The sequence below is a fragment of the Carassius carassius genome, chromosome 32, assembly GCF_963082965.1.
Source record: "Carassius carassius chromosome 32, fCarCar2.1, whole genome shotgun sequence".
Classification (NCBI taxonomy): domain Eukaryota; kingdom Metazoa; phylum Chordata; class Actinopteri; order Cypriniformes; family Cyprinidae; genus Carassius; species Carassius carassius.
Window position 1 is genome coordinate 8,071,684 of NC_081786.1, and position 22,808 is coordinate 8,094,491.

At 41.6% G+C, this 22,808-nt stretch overlaps 1 protein-coding gene across 1 annotated transcript in view; it reads right to left on the reverse strand.

Annotated features, from left to right (window-relative positions):
- Nucleotides 1-22,808, reverse strand: part of LOC132112572 (aarF domain-containing protein kinase 1-like) — a 119,403-nt gene that overhangs the window by 94,788 nt on the left and 1,807 nt on the right. The window contains exon 3 of the mRNA XM_059520111.1: nucleotides 22,313-22,396. Coding sequence (XP_059376094.1) covers nucleotides 22,313-22,396 — 84 coding nt within the window. The remainder of the gene's footprint in view (nucleotides 1-22,312; nucleotides 22,397-22,808) is intronic.

A 22,808-nucleotide genomic window follows, 5' to 3' on the forward strand; every position in this document is an offset into this window, starting at 1 on the left:
AAAAGTTGTGGAATTTTATTTTTCAAATCGCTGTGTAATAGTTATATTTAATCAGGTCCTACATTTCTGTGGTTTTAATTATTCTCGCAGCTTTCAAGTTTATAATGAGGTAAATCCCTGCGTTTATTCAACATAGCTTGTAGGTTTGAATAATAAAATAAATCCACACAAACAAGATTCAATCAGTCGAAACCATAAACTCTCTCGGAGCGCGCTTCACATCAGCGCATCTTGTCTGCACTTCAGCGACCTGCTGCAAGCTGCGATACAAGACTCACTCGCATATCGATCGGGACAGCTGACAGAACTGTCACTTGACTTGACTAATCGGGTAATTGTTGCATGGTCACAAAAATGTATAATTTGCACACCTTTTAAGTATTTTAAGCCATTTGGTACTCGCGCGCGCCACATTACACTATGTGCCCTCGCAGTCACATCCAAAGCTCGCGCGTATCAAGCCGCCTCGCGAGTATTAGCCTATATAAGAGTTATGTTTCGTAGTTTGTTGAGTTTAAGCAACCAAATACACACAATATGATGTCTGATGGTTGTTGACAAATAAAACAGTTTCATGGCTCTACTAAAATGAAGGGGGGGGGGGTCAAATATTTAACAACACTGCGTCGTCAGACATCAGGCTATATGAAAAACAAGCTCAAATGGAGTTAACAAGGTCTTTGGCCAGCGAATGAGGAGATCTGTGTTTTCTCCGCATCTGAAGAAAGTGGAGCGCATTATATGTTATCATCACCTTTTACAGGCTATATAACGTTTATTGTTGCTATATAGGCGATAAGTTTTTCTTGTTGTTTAGTAAACTTGGCCAATGTCTCATGATGTAAACGATCAAGCGCTAATGCACAGGATATTCAAAACGTACAAAAGTATATTGGCTAGATGGCAAAAAACTTACTTCTCCAGTCTTCAAACACACAAAGACATTAGCCTTTACAGACATAGTGTTTGAGTAAAGAAAATGCTGTACTATTCAAACAGTTATTAGTTTACCCTTGCTTTGCGAATAAGCGGAGACCTGTCTCCTGCAGGCGGTGCGTCAATCTGAGTGGAGGCGGGGGAAGTGACGAGGTGAGCTTGAGGATCCAGTGGCATAATGAAGTTTTACTGACAAGCTCTTTTAAATACTTATCATTGGTTAAATATTTGTAAAACCCTCTGATTTAAAATAATAATAACGAATTATAATAAGAAATTTGGATAATTCTTCACGGCACATATCGGTCTGCCATACTGAAACGCCACCCCTGGAGGAGGGGGATCCGCCAAAATGAGGTGCCGGATCCAGATCTGGCTTGTTCCGGCACAAATTAAGCCCTGCCTCTCAGATGTGTTTGTTCTTTTCACACTTTCACCATACTTTTTTTTATTCAGTATTAACAATACAATACAACAACTTCTGTTTATGCCAGGGTTGATACACAAAATACACTACTAAAACAGCCTAGGCATACAAGACAAACAATAACCACAAAATAAAATAGAAATAAAAATAAAACGAGACCAAATTACATAAAAGGATGCAAATTAAACATATTTAGAGAGTACAAGATCGGTCTTAATAGCCTTTCTATTTTTAAGACCTCTTACAGTGGTGTGATATTGTTTTAGCTCTGTTAAAAGGTGTTCAAAATTTGGTTTGGACTCTGCCCATTTCTTCTTATGAATATGGAATTTTCCTAAGACTAAAAACAATTGGACAAAAAAAGAAAAATCCTAATCTGTTCCACCATCTTCAAAGTAAATAAACACATCTTTTCCCCTCAACGTTTTCTTTGCTGGGTATATTCTATGTACAATTTTATAAGACACCTCCTTTATTTTATTATTTAAGAGGAACTTGAATTAACCACATTCTTTCCCATTTGATTTCTTCAAACTGAGAAGCCCAAAAGGATCTTGCTGCAGGAAGTGTTTTAGTGTGCATTAGATGTATTTGTTTGGGCATTTTTTGGTAGTGATGTCAATGTCGCCAAGAAACATTTCTTGTGTAGTCAAATAACTCAAGTCAAATTAATGCCACTTACAACAGTTGAGTTATATTTTAAAATCTGAATGATATTTCTTGGCACAGCATCAAAAACGATAGCATACTCCATTACTCCTTAGGGGAGACAGGAAATTTTGCTTTTGAAAGAAACTCGTTAGTAACTGACCTGTGTTCATGAGTTGTTCAACTAATAGAATGTTGTTATCTACCCATCTTTGGTCATATATAGATTTATTTTTATATTGAATATTCCTGTTGTTCCAAATATAACAGTTTGTTGGAGAAAAATTGTGTTTGTAGACCATTTTCCAGGCTAACAGGGCATGCTTGTGAAAGTTGGACAACTTCACAGGTAACTTCTCAATTTTAAAATCACATTTCAACAACAAGTTTAATCCTCCCAGTGAATCAAAAATCTGTTTGGGAAAGGTGTTCACTTTCAACATACTTGCATAGCAAAGACAAGCTCGACACACCAATGAGACGGCAGAGGACCTTTAGCCAGTGCTGCCATCTAGTGCATGCAATGTTAATTACAATCCAAATTACACAACAGAAACATACATTTTAACTGCCTCCTCACTCAATTCAGAAAAAAAGGCCCAATGAAAATAACTATTCTTTTATAAACCATACAGAATTAACTGATCAAATAAGGCATCCAAGTCTTCCAACATTTATGCCTCCATACACTGAAATTGTGCTCTTTATGCATTCATAACACACAATATTGAACAATATGCTATGAAAGGCAACGTTTCTTTATAGCACATCCATAAACATGCTCTTATGTAAGATTATAAAACAAGTCTAAAGGTTACATAAAGGAGAAAAAAAACTGTTTCCTTTCTGCATTTAACTCATTTTATAAAACGTACTCGGTTACTAAACGTAACCTCGGTTCTCTCTAGAAGAGCGAACGAGTACTGCGTCTTAGCTAAGACGCTACTGGAAAAGTCTCTTTTCACGAAATACTGAAGCAAAAAATTATCCTTAATTTTGTATTTTTGTAAAGCGCATTTGCAGCAGTACACAGCCATAGGCGAGACGGCTCGTTCGCTCATTGGCTTGTTCTGCGGCAACTGCACAGCCTATCGAGCGCGGGCTGATGCAACATCAGACCATCAGACCAAGGGCTTCGCGCCCTTCTTGCCACTTCCCGCCGAAACGGGTGTGGCCCAACCTATAAAAGGAGCTCGAAAAGGCTGACTCACCTGATTTATTTCATCGCCGAAGCGAACCAGAGTGAATCGTGCGCACGGCAGAGAACGCAGTACTCGTTCGCTCTTCTAGAGAGAACCGAGGTTACGTTTAGTAACCGAGTACGTTCTCTTACGAGAGCTCTCTCGTACTGCGTCTTAGCTAAGACGCTACGGGAACCCAATGTAAAACGCCGTGTGCACAGGGATCACACACCAATAAACCTGAAGCAACGCCCAGGATTTACAGTGCACAGTCACCTGAGGGACTCACAGAGAGTCCAGGACAGAAAAGGGGAAAAGCCCTCCGTCCTATATCTAGCAGCATCCGTAGATGCGGCAATATGACATCACACAGCCGAGGCAAGGCCTGACCAATGTGGCAATGCGGGTCTTACGCAATACTGCCCATATAACAGTCGGCAGCGCATAGCGCCTGTGAACTCAGAATTCCCCTCAGGGCCCTGATTCGACTATACCGACAACAGCCTTGCTTGCAAGGCGGGGACCTCCAGGTTATAGAACCTGATAAATGTAGACGGCGAGGCCCAACCTGCCGCCATACATATATCCTGCAAGGAGATCCCAGTAGACCACACCCACGACGAGGCGACGCCTCTTGTGGAGTGTGCTCTGACGCCCAACGGGCACTGAAGGCCCCTGGAAGCGTAAGCTAACGCTATGGCGTCAACTATCCATCTGGATAGAGTCTGTCTCGAAACAGCCATTCCCTTGGAACGTCCACCGAACGAGACAAACAGCTGCTCCGTCTGCCGAAAGGCAGCAGAGCGAGACACATAAGCTCTTAAAACCCTGACATTGCAAAGAAGACTCGAGTCTCCATCCTCCCCTGACACCGGCAGGGCAGACAGGGCAATAACCTGAGCCCGAAACGGTGTGTTGAGGGATTTCGGCACATAACCGTGCCTAGGTTTGAGTATGACCCTTGAGTCATTGTGCCCAAACTAAGCACGACTGGCTCACCGAGAGCGCGTGCAAATCACCCACACGCTTCACAGAAGCGAGAGCCAACAAGAATACTGTCTTGAACGACAGATGCTGAAGGCTAACCGATTGGATAGGCTCAAAAGGGGGACCCTTCAAGGCCTCCAAAACCGCCGCGAGGTCCCACATAGGGACTGACAGAGGTCTGGGAGGATTCAGCTTCCTAGCTCCTCTGAGGAACCGGATGACTAAATCGTTCCTTCCTATTGACTGACCGGACGCCGTTTCAGAAAACGCCGCGATGGCCGCCACATAAACTTTGAGCGTGGATGGGGCTCTGCCCTTATCCAACAGCTCATGTAGGAAGGAGAGGACCTCCGTCACCTCACAACTAAGGGGTGAATAACCTCGAGCTGTGCACCAGCTGGAGAACACCGACCACTTCGAAGCATACAGACATCGTGTCGACGGAGCTCTAGCCTGAGTGATGGAATTTAACACTCCCACTGCGAGATCAGCGGGTAACCGTTGAGCGCCCACACATGGAGGGACCACAACTCCGGTTGAGGGTGCCAAATCAAGCCCCTGGCCTGCGAGAGCAGGTCCCTCCTTAACCGTACCGGCCACGGGGCGACATCTGCTAACTGCATCAAATCTGGGAACCATGGTTGGTTCTTCCAAAGAGGTGCTACAAGCAGTATTGAACATCTCGTTTCTCTCACCTGTTCTATAACCTGCGGAAGGAGGGAGACGGGAGGGAACGCATAAAGCGGGCAGCACGGCCATCTCCGTGACAGCGCGCTTTCGTTCTTGGAAAAGAACGTGGGGCAGTGAGCGTTTTCGTGGGACGCAAAGAGGTCCACCTCCGCCATGCCAAATCTCTCCCACAACAGCCGGACTGTTTGCGGGTGTAGAGACCATTCGCCCGTAGGAACATTGCCTCTGGACAGCCTGTCTGGACCCAGATTCTGCAGTCCAGGCACATGCACTGCTCTCAGCGAGCGCACGTTGCGCTGAGCCCAAACCAGGAGGCGTTCCGTCAGCCTGCACAGGTTTCAGGACCCGAGACCGCCCTGGCGATTTATGTAGGATACCACGGACATGTTGTCCGCACGGACTACGACTTGGTGATCCTTGATATGGGGACAAAAGCGCGTCAGCGCGTTCTCCACTGCCAGCATTTCCAGGCAGTTGATATGATGGAGCTTTTCCCATTCTGACCATAGGCCAAAGGACGGTCTGCCTTCGAGCAGCGCTCCCCATCCCGAAGTGGAGGCGTCCGTCGACACCATTTTCACACTCGGGGAAGTCCCCAGGCTTACACCTGATCGGTACCAGCCGTTCGCTGTCCAAGGTGCTAGAGCCGCAACACAGCTCTGATCGACCTTGAAATGCAGCCGGCCAGACGCCCACGCTCTGCGCGGCACCCGAGCCTTCAGCCAGAACTGCAGGGGGCGCATGCGGAGCAACGGGCAACGGCGGCGCTCGGGTGTGCTGCGCATTTGAGGCGGGGAGCGCGCTGATCACAGCGGGCAGATCGCTCCTCCTCGACCCCGTCCCGGCGCTTAACTGACTGGGGGAAGGCTGAGCAGGTCCCGTGGGACTCGATATGTCTGCGAGTGACTGTGGGCTGCATATGCCACTTTCAACTCGCTGTCTGCCTGTGCAGAGCGTACATGCACGGGCCTCGTTTTTACAGAAGCCACGCGCCGTATGTGACATAGTGCATGTGGGCACTGGGGAGTGGGCACGTTTACTATGCGGCGCAATCGACCGATCTGTGTCGATCTTATGTGCGCGAGCCCTGTGTGCAGGGCTGTGCTTACATGTGGAGATGGGCACTGAGGAGTGGGCATCGTCACTGCATTTATAGCACAATTGGCCGTGGCCGGACGAGCGTGCACGGGTTTTGTTTTTTACAGAAACCACATGACGCGTGTGACATAGTAATTGTGGGCACTGAGGGGTGGGCACGCTTACTATGCAGTGTGCGCGATCGACTTGAGTCGCTTTTATGGGCGCAGGCCCTGTGTGCAGGGCTGTGCTTACATGTGGAGATGGGCACTGAGGAGTGGGCATCGTCACTACATTTATAGCACCATCGGCCGTGGCCGGGACACCAGAAATTACACCTTTTTCGGGAAATATCTGGGTAGCCGTGATAACGGTTTTTGTGTGCAGGCAAGCGGGCAACCGTACAGGCTTGCGCATTGCAAAAAACGCTGAAACAGTCACAATCTCTGGAACTGAAACAGCGGCGCGCTTAGGTGAGAGCCCGGCCACAGCGGAACTCGTACACCGGCGCTTCGATGAAGCAGCCATCATGTGTAGTGCCGACGCAGCGTCATGCAGCATGCGTAGATGGCTTTCCTAGGATGGCTTCGGGGCTCCCGGCCTCACCGTAATCCTCTGCCGCGGTCCCCGCGGCGCGAGCCGACGGCCGGTAGAGCGAGAACGGGGGTCTCGAGCTGCGTTGCTGAAGCTGTTGTGATAACGGCTTTTGTGTGCAGGCAAGCGGGCAACTGTGCAGGCTTGCGCATTGCAGAAAACGCTGAGACAGGTCACAATTCCTGGAACTGAAACAGCGGCGCGCTTGGGTGAGAGCTCGGCCACAGCGGAACTCGTACACCTGCGCTTCGATGAAGCAGCCATCGTTAGTAGTGCCGACGCAGCGTCACACAGCAGGCTTTAGATGGCAACACCGCTTTTGCCGCCGTCCAGCAGAGGGCGGACAAAGGTGCGTCGCTATCGCCTGTTCCACCGCGGAAGTGAGTGGTAGTTCCTGTTTTTAGCATCATCAGTGTGGAGAATGCTAGTGAGACAGACGAATGAGTTCGCGCTGAATATGGAGCGTTCCAAGCCATCGCCACCTCTTCGTGAAGCTCAGGAAGAAAACGAGGCGGGCTTTGAGAAGTACGCTCATCCGAAAGGGAAATACCATCCAGCCGGGAACGAGAGGGGGGGCGCTGGTGCAAACCACTCGCCGCCGAGACTCGTCGCGGCCAACAAGAGCATTCACCCCGGCTCCTTCTCGATGTCAGCTCGTCTGCTGGGCTTCTGAGCAGAAGGCGCGAGATCCTCGGAGCTCGCCCAGCCCTCACTGCCCGAAGCTAGCAGAGAGCGCGTGTCCTCTTCCTCCGACGCGGCCCTGAGATCGACTTCCTCGGACGACGCGCCGACAAACAGCGGGCGCTGCCCACCGGGAAGCGATGCAGGGGGGGCCGATGAAGCAGGGCGAACCGGCGAGCTCGGTTGAGCTGAAGACGGTTCCGGAATCCGCTGGAAGCGAGGCTTTTACGGCGCCTCAGCGAAGCGGAGAATGCAGGCTCAGAGAAAAAGGCCAGGCGAGTCCTCAGAGTCACCATGGCAACAGCTCGGAGACACAGATGACGTACCGGTCTCCCTCGCTGAGTGGGGCTCTGACGAGCCGCAGGAAGGCATCTTAAAAAAGACGCGAGCTCTTTTACGAGTGTGTGTCGCAGGGCGAACACACACACACACATAAAGAACAGCTTGGATATAACAGAATTGAAAGGATATAGGCGCCGGATAGCGCAGCAGGAACGGCAGTGGAAGGCGGCGATGCCAGCAGCTTCAGAATGGCTCGTCCTGCTGATGTGCTTTCTCAGACGGCGCTTGCTTCCTCCGTGATCCAGCGATGCGTGAGCTTCGCTGAAGAGATGAAAAATCAGGTGAGTCAGCCTTTTCGAGCTCCTTTTATAGGTTGGGCCACACCCGTTTCGGCGGGAAGTGGCAAGAAGGGCGCGAAGCGCCCTTATTGGTCTGATGTTGCATCAGCCCGCGCTCGATAGGCTGTGCAGTTGCCGCAGAACAAGCCAATGAGCGAACGAGCCGTCTCGCCTATGGCTGTGTACTGCTGCAAATGCGCTTTACAAAAATACAAAATTAAGGATAATTTTTTGCTTCAGTATTTCGTGAAAAGAGACTTTTCCCGTAGCGTCTTAGCTAAGACGCAGTACGAGAGAGCTCTCGTAAGAGAACCTGTTATAAAATTGTGTGTGTGTGTGTGTGTGTATTCCATATAATATAAGTCTCCACCTTAAAATACTGAATCATATAGCAACGAAATAACCCAATACTTTCCTAACCATAAAATCATATTCTAGAATTTGATACATGTGCCCAAACTAGCACAATTTATTTAATAATTAAAAATCTTCATTGAAACTTCAAAGTTATCTCTCTGGGATCCCGTTTGCTCTCCATTCCTCATTTCCTCAGTGGATGCATTTGCATGACACGTTCCAGATGTAACGTGAATCAGGCGGTGTGAATACTGCCTTAAATATGTTTACAATTCCTTCACCCTTAATGGCACAGTTGAGAAACTCCTAAAATCAACACGGTTTGTCCTCAATCTATGGACACATTCTCTCACCGCCTGCTCGTTGGATTCATTTTGAAAAGAGGAGTACAATGCAACATCTGTGTGACTTTTGGCACGCTCTCTCTCCACCATTTCCTGACAGTGAATCAGAATCTGATGGCGGCGCAATCATAATGAAATGCACCGCTCTCCTCCCGGCAGCAGCCATCAGCTCCCACATTATCTGATACCCGGCTAGAACATTTGTAGTGCTATTGAACACATCATCTGCCTGAATCTCAAGCTTGTCACAAAGTACAAGGACGCCAATTTGTTACAATGTGCCCATAATGGTAATCTAGGCAGATCGTTCCACGCAGTTACTCCATTGCCCCAGGGAGAGTTCCTGACCAGCAAAACCCATCTGAAGTCTATGTAGAAATGGCTAAGACAAAGCTGGCATGGTCAGTGTCGGGGAAGCTACTGTGAAGCTAAAGCAGCTCAACTATAGTCAAGCTAAAAAGCAGTTACCTAAAAATACTAACAAAAGATTGTCAAATAACAATCAAAAGTCAAATAACAGGACTAAAACTGCCAACAATAGACTTCAACTCCGAATTTTGCATCACAATTCCACAGATTTTGTGCATGTTTTTCGCCCAGGCTACAGCATGAAATAATGAGTTCAACAATACAACACTTGCAGATGAATGTCTCCTATTTTAATTCCTCCCTTCAACAAAACCCAGTTCCAGTGGAATCAGAACAAAAATACTTTTTCAGAACAAATATAAATAATATACACAGTAGAGCACGTCTCTAGCAATGCCAAGGTTGTGGGTTAAATTCCCAAGGAACACATGAACTGATTTAAAAAGTATACCTTGCATGCAATACAAGTCACTTTGGATAAAAGCATCTGCCAAATTCATAAATATACTGTAAATAGTCTATACAATTAAATTATGCAATTAGTTGCAATTAAAGTGACAAAATTTTGTAAAAACGACACCCATTAAAAAAAAAATTGCTTTTTAAGATAACACTTTTATAAATAATCAGATGAGACTTATGATTCTTATTGAAGACTAGTTACTGAGCCAATAAATAAACAGACCATGATAATGCATCTATAATTAAATTAAACTTACTAACTAAACTAAACTTACTTACGAAACTTACTCAATTTATTAATGTACTTGTAAAGTAGTAGTAGTAAGTAGATTTAGGGCTCAAATTAATTGGTCAATAGCTGCTTTACCAGTTAATTAATCACTGAACCATGTAAATAAACAGACTTGTTAAAATGAATCAGAAGTGTTTTGCACCAGCTCACTCTGCTATAAAGCTGTGGATGCAAAGAAATGTTGCAAAATATAGTAAGGTTGCATTTTGTAATGTTACAATGCTACTCATTAGTGAAGTGGTAACGTTCTTGAAGCATTTTAAATAATCTAAAGAACCGTTTTCAGCTATAAAGAACCTTTTGTGTGGAAAGGTTCCATAGATGTGAAAAGCTATAAGCTATAAGGTTCACAAGTTCATCCATAAGTACAAGACATCATGCTCACAATCTAATAAAAACAGTTTATAGAGCACAAGACGTCTTGTCTTGCAGTTGAAGTACCTGTGCAGCAAAAACAGGAACTTAAAGAACCTTGGCAGAATTCTCAAAACTGATTTAGCAAAGTGGAAGCTATTGGTTACTGGAACATGAAACATGGTCTAAGACTGGATAAGCTTTTACCCTGTAGCTATAGACAACAGGGGTAAGGTGAAATAAATTTGTTATGATTCCACTGGAACTGGGATGTTTTGAAGGGAAGAATTAAAATAGAAAGCAGTAATTTGCAAGTGTTATATTGTTCTGCTCATTAATTAGTCATGATGTAGCCTGGGGGAAATAAACACGCATGAAATCTGTGGGCCGGTGATGCAAAATTTGGATATTTTATATTAAGAATTATAAATAAATAAAACTCACAGCACTTTGACTCAGTCTTACTCAAAGTGCAGCTATTTTCACATGAGTGTCCATCTGGTGTGCACTCACTTTTATTGACGGCGCATTTGGTGCCACATTACAACTGATTTGGCTTTTCGGAGCCTACATCTGGCGCTCTGGCTGTTGTTTTGTATTGTTTTTCACTTTGTCTTCTTTGATGAAGACATTTTAGCTTGCTGTTTGATTTGCTCCACTTAGAGTTGAGTGACATTGGGAAAAACGCACAGAAATTTCAACTTATTCGTTCAACATATACAGTACACAGCACCCTGGAAAAACTCCTAAGTAAGAGGCCATTAAGCACACACCTTTATCCAAAGTAACATTCTCCCCTGGAATAAACATGGGATTAAGTGCCTTACTCAAGAACACAATGATGATGGTGGCTTAGGTAGGGGCCTATGATTTCCACAATGCTGAAAACACGGACAGAATCCCAGAATCCAGTTCTAAAAATGAAATTGTGTGTCTCTGTGTGAATGAATGGCACAGTTTTTTGTCTGCTACACCAATTCAAGCACGTGTGACGGTTATGGTGTTTTCAGCATCTGCCGTCTCACTATGACACTCCATGTTAACTTCATCTCCAGAGCTGCTCAAAGAGATCAATTCATGATAATTTAACCATTTCATAAAACTGTTGTGAGATACACACACACAAATGACTTTAATACAACAGGTTTGGTTTAACCTGGAGAAATTATGACTGAAATGTATTAAAGCACTTTACAGTAGAATCTAATTTCCCAATTAATAACAATAAAGTTTATTAAATAATAGTATTTAAACTTGATCCATGTCTTAATTAAAAACCATAAACCTCCAGCAATTTGCTTGTCAAAAAATTTAAAAAGGAAATTTTCAGATTTCATTTGATTAAATTTCTGAAGGTTAGTTACTTTTAAGAGATTAATTACTTAACATTTTATGCATTGATTTGATAAACATTTTTTTTATATGATTTGCAAATCATAAAACATGCCACAAAATATCTAAACTTTTACCATTCTTCATCCAAGTTTAAACCGTAAACCTCTGTTGTCTAGCACTTTGTTTGCCCAAAAAAAAATTATAATTCAATTTGATTACAGTTTAGAATATTAGAATTATTACTTAAAAAAAAAAATTATAAAAAAGGGTCCTAGTGGTCACTACATGTGGGGTTCAAACCAGCAACCTTTTGGTTACTATTCAGGATCTTAAACCACTCTGCCAAACCATCCTCCAACTGTTACAAATCAACGTTCCAAATCGTAAAGCTTTTGAAATTACTGGCTTCTCTTTTATCTCAGCAAGCTAAAGATTTGGCCGTAAAAACGGAATCGAAGAGTTAACCAAGCCTTTCATTCAGTTCCTTTAGTCCGCCCTCTCTGACATTGCAACCCCTCCCGTGCCTCCTCCTATAACGCCTGCACTTGTCAGCATGTCCATGACGATCTGATATGCATTATTCATTAGGGCTAAGTAAGCTACATTTAATTTCCAAATCAGCTGCTCACATTCCCTTTAATGATATGCTAATAGCTAAGGAGACTCAATTCCCATAGCAGCAGTCCCTCAGACTGGGAAAGTGTTTAGGATTGCATAATCGTGCCATGATAAGCGTTGCATTAGCCTTTATGTTTTCCTGTTTGCCGTGTCCTGTTCTATCTCAGTCAGCAGAGTTAGCAGTACAATTATCTCTGGAAAACATGAGGTGTGCTAGTGCACATGCATATATGTGCAGAGCTAAGTGCTTTTTATTAGCTTAAAGGTTTTAAGCTTCAGGAAAACACTCTGTACGCCAAATAGATCTTGATTTAAAGCAAATGGAAACTTGTAATTCACAGGCTAATTTACATTTCAAATGATATGGCTTTGATTTTAGCCTAACACTGTTACATAACTAGAAAACGTTGGATCTTTTATACTAGCCAGCAGAGAAGCCAGTATTCCACCACACCAAAGGTGTTTAACATATATGACTTGCTTTTCTTTCTTCAACTGATCCTTTTCTTTGGCATTAGCCTCTGGAGAGATGAGAAAGAGACTAAATTGTTTTCATTTTCACAAAGTCTTTTTTTCAATTAATTTCCAATAAAATACTAATTTAAAAAATAATATAATAAAACATTTTATTAAATAAAAAATAAATGGCATCACAAGTATATTATATAAATTCATTTAGCAGAGACACAGTTCTTTGGTATCTTAAAGACTTTATAGATTCTAAATAAGCTTTAAAGGCTGTTTGAAAATAAGCAAAATAGGGTTTTAAGTTGCTCTATTTAGTTTGATGAATATAAAATGTTCCTAATAACAAAAACAGACGAATAATAAATGTTTTCATTTAACACTTAGAAACTGTGACATTTCAGACCAAAATAAAAACTAAAAATCAACAGGGACATTCAAAAAATAAATGCACAATAGACTCTTTTTTTACAAGTACGTATTGTGCTACAAATAAAATCAAACAAGTGTCCTTTAAAATTGCTCACAGAATATATCCTGTTAAAGAAATAGAGTGTTTTCATCTGGATATAGATTACAACTGCTCTTTCTGCATTTGTAAAAAAGAGGGGTGGAACGTTGTTCAGTACTGGCTCAAAGTATGAGTATGGTAGGGGTGTCATCATGCCTCTCAACCAATGAGAGCATTTGGGGTGGGCCTAAGACTGCAGCAGCGATCACACGAAGCACTCACGACTTCATAAGTGGGAAATAGGAAGTTTCCGATAGCATGTGAAGATAGCAGAGAAGTCCTCTCGCTCAGCACAGTGGAGTGCTTCATTTTGTTATTTTTGTGGTTGATTATTTTGAGTCGTTTGGGACACGGTAACAAACGGCCCTCTCACAATATATTGCTTTACAGATCTATCACTTCTGCTGCTCAGAAAGGTTTACTATTCTTTCTAAACAAATTAGATTAATTAAATACTAATATATATATATATATATACACACCCAGTACAGACCAAAAGTTTGGACACACCGTCTCATTCAAAGAGTTTTCTTTATTTTCATGACTATGAAAATTGTAGATTCACACTGAAGGCATCAAGGGCTATTTTACCAAGAAGGACAGTGATGGGGTGCTGCGCCAGATGACCTGGCCTCCACAGTCACCGGACCTTAACCCAATCCAGATGGTTTAGGGGTGAGCTGGACCGCAGACAGAAGGCAAAAGGACCAACAAGTGCTAAGCATCCCTCGGGGAACTCCTTCAAGACTGTTGGAAAACCATTTCAGGTGACTACCTCTTGAAGCTCATCAAGAGAATGCCAAGAGTGTGCAAAGCAGTAATCAAAGCTAAAGGTGGCTACTTTGAAGAACCTAGAATATGACATATTTTCAGTTGTTTCACACTTTTTTGTTATGTATATAATTCCATACACATGTGTTAATGCATAGTTTTGATGCCTTCAGTTTGAATCTACAATTTTCATAGTCATGAAAATAAAGAAAACTCTTTAAATGAGAAAGGGGTGTCCAAACTTTTGGTCTGTACTGTATATATATATATGTATGATGTGGAGAAGTAGAAGTTCTAGGACTGCACATTATATTTCTTCGACATCTTACATTTTCAAGGTTAAAGCAAAGACAAGCAAGGTGTTAATATAGTGTTAACAATTGCATCTACAGTACATTTATTCCAGTCAGCAGTTTCCAAACTTACTAGTCCTTCTAACTTTCATAACGGCAGAAACAAAGTTCCTGAAAGGCGACAGCAACCTGGGGTTTTCACTCAGAGCTAGGGAAATGAATATATGGCTCATCCATATGTTCAGTTTTCCCGGCTGCAGCAAACCTATGAACTGATGAGCACAGCATTGTTCCTCCATGTGTGCAATCCACTTCTGCGTCCTTCATTTTCACTCTATTTCCCAAAAGTAATTTCATTAGTTCAGATCTGGAGATGATAAATGGCACCTGTTGCACTTCGCACGATAATTATAAACAGTTTTAGAAAGTAAATGCCTAAAACCCCTTGTTACTACTGTCGTCTGATGTAAATGTTTGCGACAAATGGGAGATGCCGTTGATTTATTATTTTAATGCACCAAGCATGGAAAGGGGTCTTCCCATCCTCAAGTGACCTTTAATGACAACTAACCAAGTCGATGGAACTGCAAGCCGCAATTTCAAGCTGAATCATAGAGAAAATCAAGACCAATGATGTTCACAAAATCAATTTTATGCTAACTTCAAACCCTGGCTCATTTGCATGTCCATAACAGCCGTCTTCCTGGCTGCAATGAAAATACAGTATCGGTGCAACCTAAAAAACGATGATAAATTAGACGTCTAAGAGCACGCCTCAAAAATCTTGAAAATCTCAGATGACCTTCAGCGAGCACCTGCACATTAATCATCCAGTGATACGGCCAGCATTTCACATTTTCAATCTTTCTTACACGCCTGTGATCTATTACATCATCGCAATAAACATGATAGTCTAAGTTGGTGGCAGAGCAGAGAGACTCGTGGGTAGAATGTGGCATAACAGGTGGCCACATCAATAGGGTTGCGAGTCTAAACACACATGCCGCATAAAACGGTTTGGTTATAGAGGTGCACATTTATGGACTCGCCGTAAACAGTTCACTCCTTCAGGAAAAGAAAAACATTATTATTATAGCACCTCGGCCGCATTCTGTTTAGAGTGGGTGCTTTTGATTTTGTTAAGGTCTCTGCCAACAAACACTCCAGGCTTGTTTTTCTCTCCAATACTACAAGCCAAGATGCTGACTTACTTGGAACAACAACCTGTGTGAGGAACAGATTAATCATTTAGACAAGGAGGAAGGGAACGGTTCTAGAGTGAAAGTGAAAAGAAGGGAAGTGGGAAAAGACTGCTTTCTCACATCAACATGTGAGTCTTTTCCCTTAAAAGAATGAGCCAATCCAAATTCCATTTTTCCCACAATCAGATTAATGTCAATCCTCTTTCTTGCTGCTCACCCGGTCAGGAAGTCTCAGCTACATCAACAGGGTGCCACTGCTGAGTTTTTTTTTTTTAACGTTCAAGGAAAGATCATAGAATCCGACCCAAAGCAGACCCCCATAATCCTGTTTTTTGTGAGTAACTGGACCCCCGGGGCCAGCTGGAGATCGGGTTTGAGAACTAAAAATCACAGTTACCTTATCAATGTAGTCTTTAGCAAAGATAAAAAGATGACAATGAGAGAAAATCTCCACTGATGTCCCTTCTGCTTCCGTGAGCTATAGCTGCTCTAAACCTGTAATCAGTTTCAGACCCCGGTAGCGATCTGCTTCAGCAGGAGGGTCATGAGGAGGACGTTTCAGCTTCTCTGGGGGAAGTCGTGTGGAATAAGCCCTCGCTGAAGTCTAATCTGCTGTGCAAATGCTCTGTGAGGTCTGGTGAAGGACTTTGAGACATCTGCAAACGATCACACTTATTCACAAACATAAACAAATGTACAAAAATGCACATACGCAAACAAAATACCAACAACAGAAAATGAACCTGTAAACAAACAGTAACTTCATACTATTGCTCAGACAAACTCCCTGGGGAATAGAGGATGATGCTCAGTCATCCTTATATAAGTGAAAAATGGGGGGAAATGGTTTAGAACAGTGATCCGCCTTTTGCCAAACAGACCACTAAAAAAAAATCTAGTTTGAACATCTGGCTATGATATTAACAAGGCCATAGTACCTTAACCAGGGGCCTCAATAAAAGAGCAAATAATATATGCATATAATTTGCAAATTATATGCACTATATGCACATGCTCAGTACTACCAACACAATGCTGATAACAGAAATAACTGACTTCACTAATTTAACTGACGTTAGTTGAACCAAAATGTAGTTTAAAAAAAATATAGGGGGGAAAAGAAGAAAAGAAAATTTCAAATTTCATTTGTACTGTAGCTTTCTGTTCATATTCAAATCAACTTATAAATAAAAAATGAAATGGTAATTTCAAGCACAAATTTGTTTAACTGCATTTTAATAATTACTTTTAGCATAGTTTTTTTTTTTTTTCAAAAATGGGTCCTGACCCAACAGTTTAGGACCACTCATTCTGACTCAGCAGATTCTGACACATTTCAACACTTTATATCTGTGATATTCACACAATGATTCACATCATCTCCTCAGAATGTTCGGAGGGTAATCGATCAGCCAAGATGGGACACATATCCTCTCCTCAACGAAGACCCCACACAGGGTAGGAGATCATACAGCTAGACTATTTTCTGAGCAGTGGGTAGAAAAAGTGCATTTTACAGCAGAGCCTCTCAGCATCAGGGAAAACAGATTACCTCCGTTTGTGCTCCGATGCACGTCTGACAGCGGCAGCGCCTGGTACACCTGCCCTCCGACTTAGAGTGCATTCATTATTCAGCATCGCTAGAGCTCTGCATGCCACCGGTGTTGTCGTCTAAAACTGCAGGCATCCATGTGCCGTAATCAAAGCAGGACGGAGAGCAGCTTGTCTCGCTGCGATATCCTGCAGTTTCTACATGATAGTTTTTGAGAAACTGGGGGGGGGGGGGCTCTAGTTTCCAGATTCACCTAAATTTTTTGCGGTTTACCTAAACTTGCTAGTTCGGACATACACGCCCTCCAGAAGCTTGCGTTCTGCAAATGAACGACGCCTCATGGTGCCATCCCAAAGAGACACAAAATCACTCTCACTCTCATGTGCACTGAGCTAGACTGACACTTGTCACAGCATTTGTATATTGTTGCTCTCTCGTTGGTCTGATTGCTTCTGCTAAATGACTAAATGTAAATGGTTTAGGTACTATGACTGCTGCTGGTAGTCATTTTAAACTACAACGGCAAAGTGTAAATAAATATTAATAATAATAATAATAAAAACATTACATTTAATTTATAATTGAGTTAATCTGTTACTTTACTTAATAAATATAATAATTATAAATATAATAAATTAAATACAATATAAATATTAAATGTTTAAATAACTTAAATTAAGAAAGTGTATGCAATGCAGCATTGTATGAGACCAATACAATGATGAAATAATGCTGAGAAACTCCTCTCTGCGAGTCAGCATGGATTTATACATAACATTTATTGACTGAATTAATGTCTATCATTAAAAACATTTGTCAGCTGAAACAAATTATCAAATGCAACTTTAATTTGTTTTAAATTAAGTTTTAATGAACCGCGTACATGTACCAACTCTTCAAATTGTTACTCTTCAAAAAGAAAGAAAATGTAAATGGCATCTGCAACTAAAAATGATTTATAAGGTGAAACAAATCAGGCAAGGCACTGCAGGCTGGAGTTTGGGTGCCACCGATGTTCTCCGGTGGTCTTTCCAAAAGCAGATAACAGATGTAATCTCTACACTGCTGGGCTCCTTTCAATAGATCCACATTGACATTGCAGGGGAAAAAGTGTTTTTCCTTACTATTCATAGAATACATTATCAGGAGACATCAGCTGTGGGTTAAAAGGGCCAAAAGCATCTATTTAAGAAACACCAACTGTGGACCCAGTGATTTCTCGCTCCCCAGGAACTCTTTCTAAGTAGTCCATTTTGTCACCTTTGACTGCTAATTATGTGTCAGCACAGTGGGAGAAATGGGGAAATGCATGTGAATATAATGCAATATCCAACAGCAAAGATTATATGACGTAAGAAGCATAGGAATGTCAGATCTATAAGTCTTAGACTGGATAAGCCAAACTGTGATATTTAGCGTAGAAGACAATAGCTCATGGACTCAACGGTCAAAGCACATTTTATTTAACAGACCAAACTAATTGCTGCAGACTGTCAGCATTTAGGCTTGAATTCAATGATAGGGAAATAATCATTGTTCTAAGTTGATGATTTGGTGCTAAAGAAGCATTTCTTATGATTATGAATCTTGAAAACAATTGTGTTGTTCAGTTGAATGTGTCCTTGCTGAGTAAAACGATTTATTAAAAAATTTCAGCTGTAACAATCGTGTTGATGTGGTTAGTACAGGGGAAGGCAAGTTCGGTCCTAGAGAGCCGCAGTCCTGCAGAGTTCAGCTCCAACCCTGAAAAAAACCTTTACCTACCTGTAGCCTTAGTAATCTTGAAGACGTTGATGAGCTTGTTCAGGTGTGTTTGATTAGGGTTGAAGCTGAACTCTGCAGAACTGCGGCTCTCTAGGACCGAACTTGCCTACCCCTGGGTTAGTATAACGTGCAAAAAGTAAAACTGTCTAGAATCTCAGCAATCATTACGTCACAGAAAAGTGAGTAATGATTTAATGGCTGAGATGGAAAGCACTTGGTAGGCACAAGGAGCAGGTGGTCTGGTCTGCAGAGAGCAGAGGCACAGTTAACTGCGTGGAACGCCCCTCATTACATGAGTCACACGCTGTGGCCATTACAGAGCCGCAACACCTGGGAGCTCCCCCATGATCCCTTGCACTGTTCTCATGGAGCAATGAGACATGCTCGTCTTTCTGCTAAACATCCACTGCCTCCCAAAAACCTTAGAGCTGAAACATGAAAAAGCGCACATGTAGTGATACCAAATTATGAGTATGTTTCATTCCACTCTCTAGTTCCGAGTAATTTGAATTAGTATATTATGAACATGAACCACTACCTTGTAGTGGACCTTGATCCACTAAACACTGAGACACTGATGATTCAACTACCTGCAACATGATTATGAGCTTATGCATTGAAATGTAGCTGGTATTTTTTAATACAAATAAAAAGCTATCTGTCTGGTATAACTTATTACAAAGTAAAGTGCAAAAAAAAATGGTTTGAACAATTTCAAATCAGTTCAAACTGTGTTTGAATCAGCACTCCACAATTATTAAAATGCATAATTAAAAGTGATATTGTGTACCACATTACAGTGATGACACTTTATTTTAAGTGACATTCAGCCAAGTATGGTGACCTATACTCAGAATTCGTGCTCTGCATTTAACCCATCCAAAGTGCACACACGCAGCAGTGAATACACACACACCGTGAACACACACCCAGAGCAGTGGGCAGCCATTTATGCTGCGGCACCCGGGGAGCAGTTGGGGGTTCGGTGCCTTGCGCAAGGACACCTCAGTCGTGGTATTGCCGCCCTCAGACTTGAACCCACACACTGGGGTTAGAAGTCAAACTCTCTAACCACTAGGCCACGACTTCCCCATGACTTTTTTAAGGTCTCCTTGTTATATGTTACATGCACTTACTATTATAATACCAATAATTTATGCATAATTACATGCAAGTAACCCTAACCACAAAGTAAGCTAATGTAGTTAATTAATATTACTCAGTATGATTACTCATGTATAATTAATAACACTCTAACAAGGAAAGGACACCTTAAAATGAAGTGTAACTGTTACATTAATTAATTGAAATAAATACTATGGCACTAAATGATTACAATATTTAATTACTATGGTTTTGTCATGGTACACCAAGGTACTGCAAAATATACAATAGTTTTGCCAACAATGTGCTATAGTAAATGTGCAGAACATGGTATAGCATCATGTCCAGAAAACATGGTAATATCACAGTAAATTAAACATTCCCCAAAAAACAAAGATGTTTAGGTGTTCACTCACTGTTTAAAAGACTGTTAATTTGTACAAATGTCCAGAATGCAGAAAAACAGTAACTGGGAAAAATCAAAGCAAGAATGATCCGAAAACAACCTGAGCCCACTGAACTGAATCGCCTAGTGAGAGAATAATTAGAAGGCAAATCTCTCCTCTATATTAAATCAAGGGCCTGCATTAATTCTAATCAGCGTGTGTAGCCAGGCTTGACTGCGGGCCCCGAGGGGGAAAGAGAACAGCACCCTATCCTTTGCACCCGGGCAATGCAGAGAGTGCATCTGGCTCTGACCCTGCTCTTCAGGGTTCAGCGCTTCCCTCCAGCGGCTGCCATCAGCGCTCAGACTCACACACACACAGGTGAGAGACTGCAACCTTTCCCTGCTCCAGCTGTTTAACTGTACCTGATGGAGCTGTTCAAACGGCCTTTATACACAGGGGTAGAATTATTGCCTGGCATTTGCAGCTCTGATTCTACAAACAGCAAAGCAGATTGTTTAGGGTGTTTTAAGATGTTTTGAAAGCCTGATCAATGCATCAATAATGAGATTGCATGTTGATTATTGACTTACATGCCATCATATTACTTTAAGTAATGTGTTGGCTTGGATGACATTTAATAAAATACAATTGCTTATCAAAGTGCATGTAATTTAAGATTACATAAACACACGCAAAATGCAGAAGTAAAAATCGATGTCATTATATACCCATACCCATATATATATATATATATTAGGGCTGGGATAAACGATTATTTTTTAAACGATTAATCTAGCGATTATTTTTTTTTTTTCGATGCATCGATTAATCTAACGATTAATTTTTTTTTAGACCGATTCGATTACGATTATCTCCCCATTAATTGACTACTAACAATTTATACATGTTGATTTACATATCTGAATGAAAAAAACATGAATTCCTTAAAATTACAAAACAAAAGACTGACTAAGAATGCATTACTTTGCACTTGTATAGAGATAGCATTCAATAAAACCTTGAAGCCTTGAAAACACATAGCTTACTGAAACAAGCTTACTGAACACATAGGGTCTAGCTTACTGAAAAAAAGTTCTTCTTTCAGATGAAAATAACAACAACTTGATGTCTAGTATTAAATAAAAAAGTTCACCCAAAATACTTGTTTAGAGCAATTGAAAGAATACAGTAACCAATGTAAACTTGAGGGCTTTAAGCTAATACAGAGTGGTTTTCCAGAAAAAAAAAAAATTAACAGTGGGAGCCAGCAGCCTGTCATGGAGAAAAAAAATCTAGGAATGCTCCACATGAAACTTTGGCGTTCCGCCCTTTTTCTATCGTGTCTAATGATTTTGGTTATATGCATGAGGGAGAGGGAGAGAGAGAGAGAGCGAGAGAGAGAGGGGGAGAGAGAGAGAGAGAGAGAGAGAGAGAGAGAGAGAGAGCGCAAGACAGCGCTCGTGTAGTTTGAAGACTGTGAGTGCGCGAGCGCGCGTGAAACTTTGGTGTTTTTCTACCGTGTTTAATGATTTTGATTAATATGCACGAGGGAGAGAGAGAGCAAGAAGCGCTCGTGTTGTTTGAAGACTGTGAGTGCGCGCGCAGCCGGGGCTCTCTCTCGTACGCGCCCTGTCAGGCGCAGCACAGTCATTCTATTCTACATCACTCACCGATCAAATAAGGCTTTGACAGCCACCAAAAAAAAAAGATCAATGCAGAAAAACCCCTGGATTGGTTATATAACATTGGACAGAATGTTGATCCGGCCATCGCGTATATTCAGCGCACATAAGGTAAACGTTTTGCAAACGTTTTTTAGAGAAATAAAAACAGGTCGACGAATCGATGCGCATATTTTGCGTCGATGTATTTTTGCGTCGACGTCATCGATGACCTCGACGCGTTGTCCCAGCCCTAATATATATATATATATATATATATATATATATATATATATAACCATTTATGATTGTACAGGCCTTTTCTGGACCTATTGGCAGCAAACTATGCGGCTGACAGAAGCAGCACATATTTAATGCACTCTATGGCAAAAGTGCTCATTCATCTCTATGAAAATTATTTTACAGGACCACAATATACCTTTCTTGAAATTAAGATTTAAGAAAAATGTCTATGTCAGAGCCCAGGGACCACTACTTTTCTGGCTACACTCCACCTTCCTCTAAAAGAAGTGCAGAAGCCCAAAATAAATGAAATAAAAATGAAAAATGTCCACACAGCAGATATTCCTAGATATAAGCTATCACCATTGAGACAAAAATTTTTTACCTTTGATTTGACAGCCCAGTACTCTTCTGTCCCATACTGTACATCTCTGAGAGTGGTGAGGTAGTCATAACTGATGACAGCTGTCTGAAAACATTCATTTCAGAGACAAAGAACAAAACTATGAATAAAGATCTGCAGAATAGAGATAGAACAATAATATTAAAATACTCAATTTATTCAAAATTATTATTAAAACATTAATTAATTAAATTAATAATTGATTAAAAAGGCCAGTTCAAACTGTCAATGCATGACTCTAAAATACTGTGAAAATATCAACGGTTAAAAAAATACTCTTAAAAGTAAATAAAAGTGTGTAGCATGTTAAAGTGATATGTCAGATGGTAAAATCTTATTTAAATATGATTTCAGTACTATGGTACTAAATGATTACCATGTTTATTTACTATGGAATTAACATGGTACTTTCAAAGAACTGCAAAAGATATAACAGTTTTACCATGGTACATTCCAAAGAAAAAGAAGAAAACTGTGA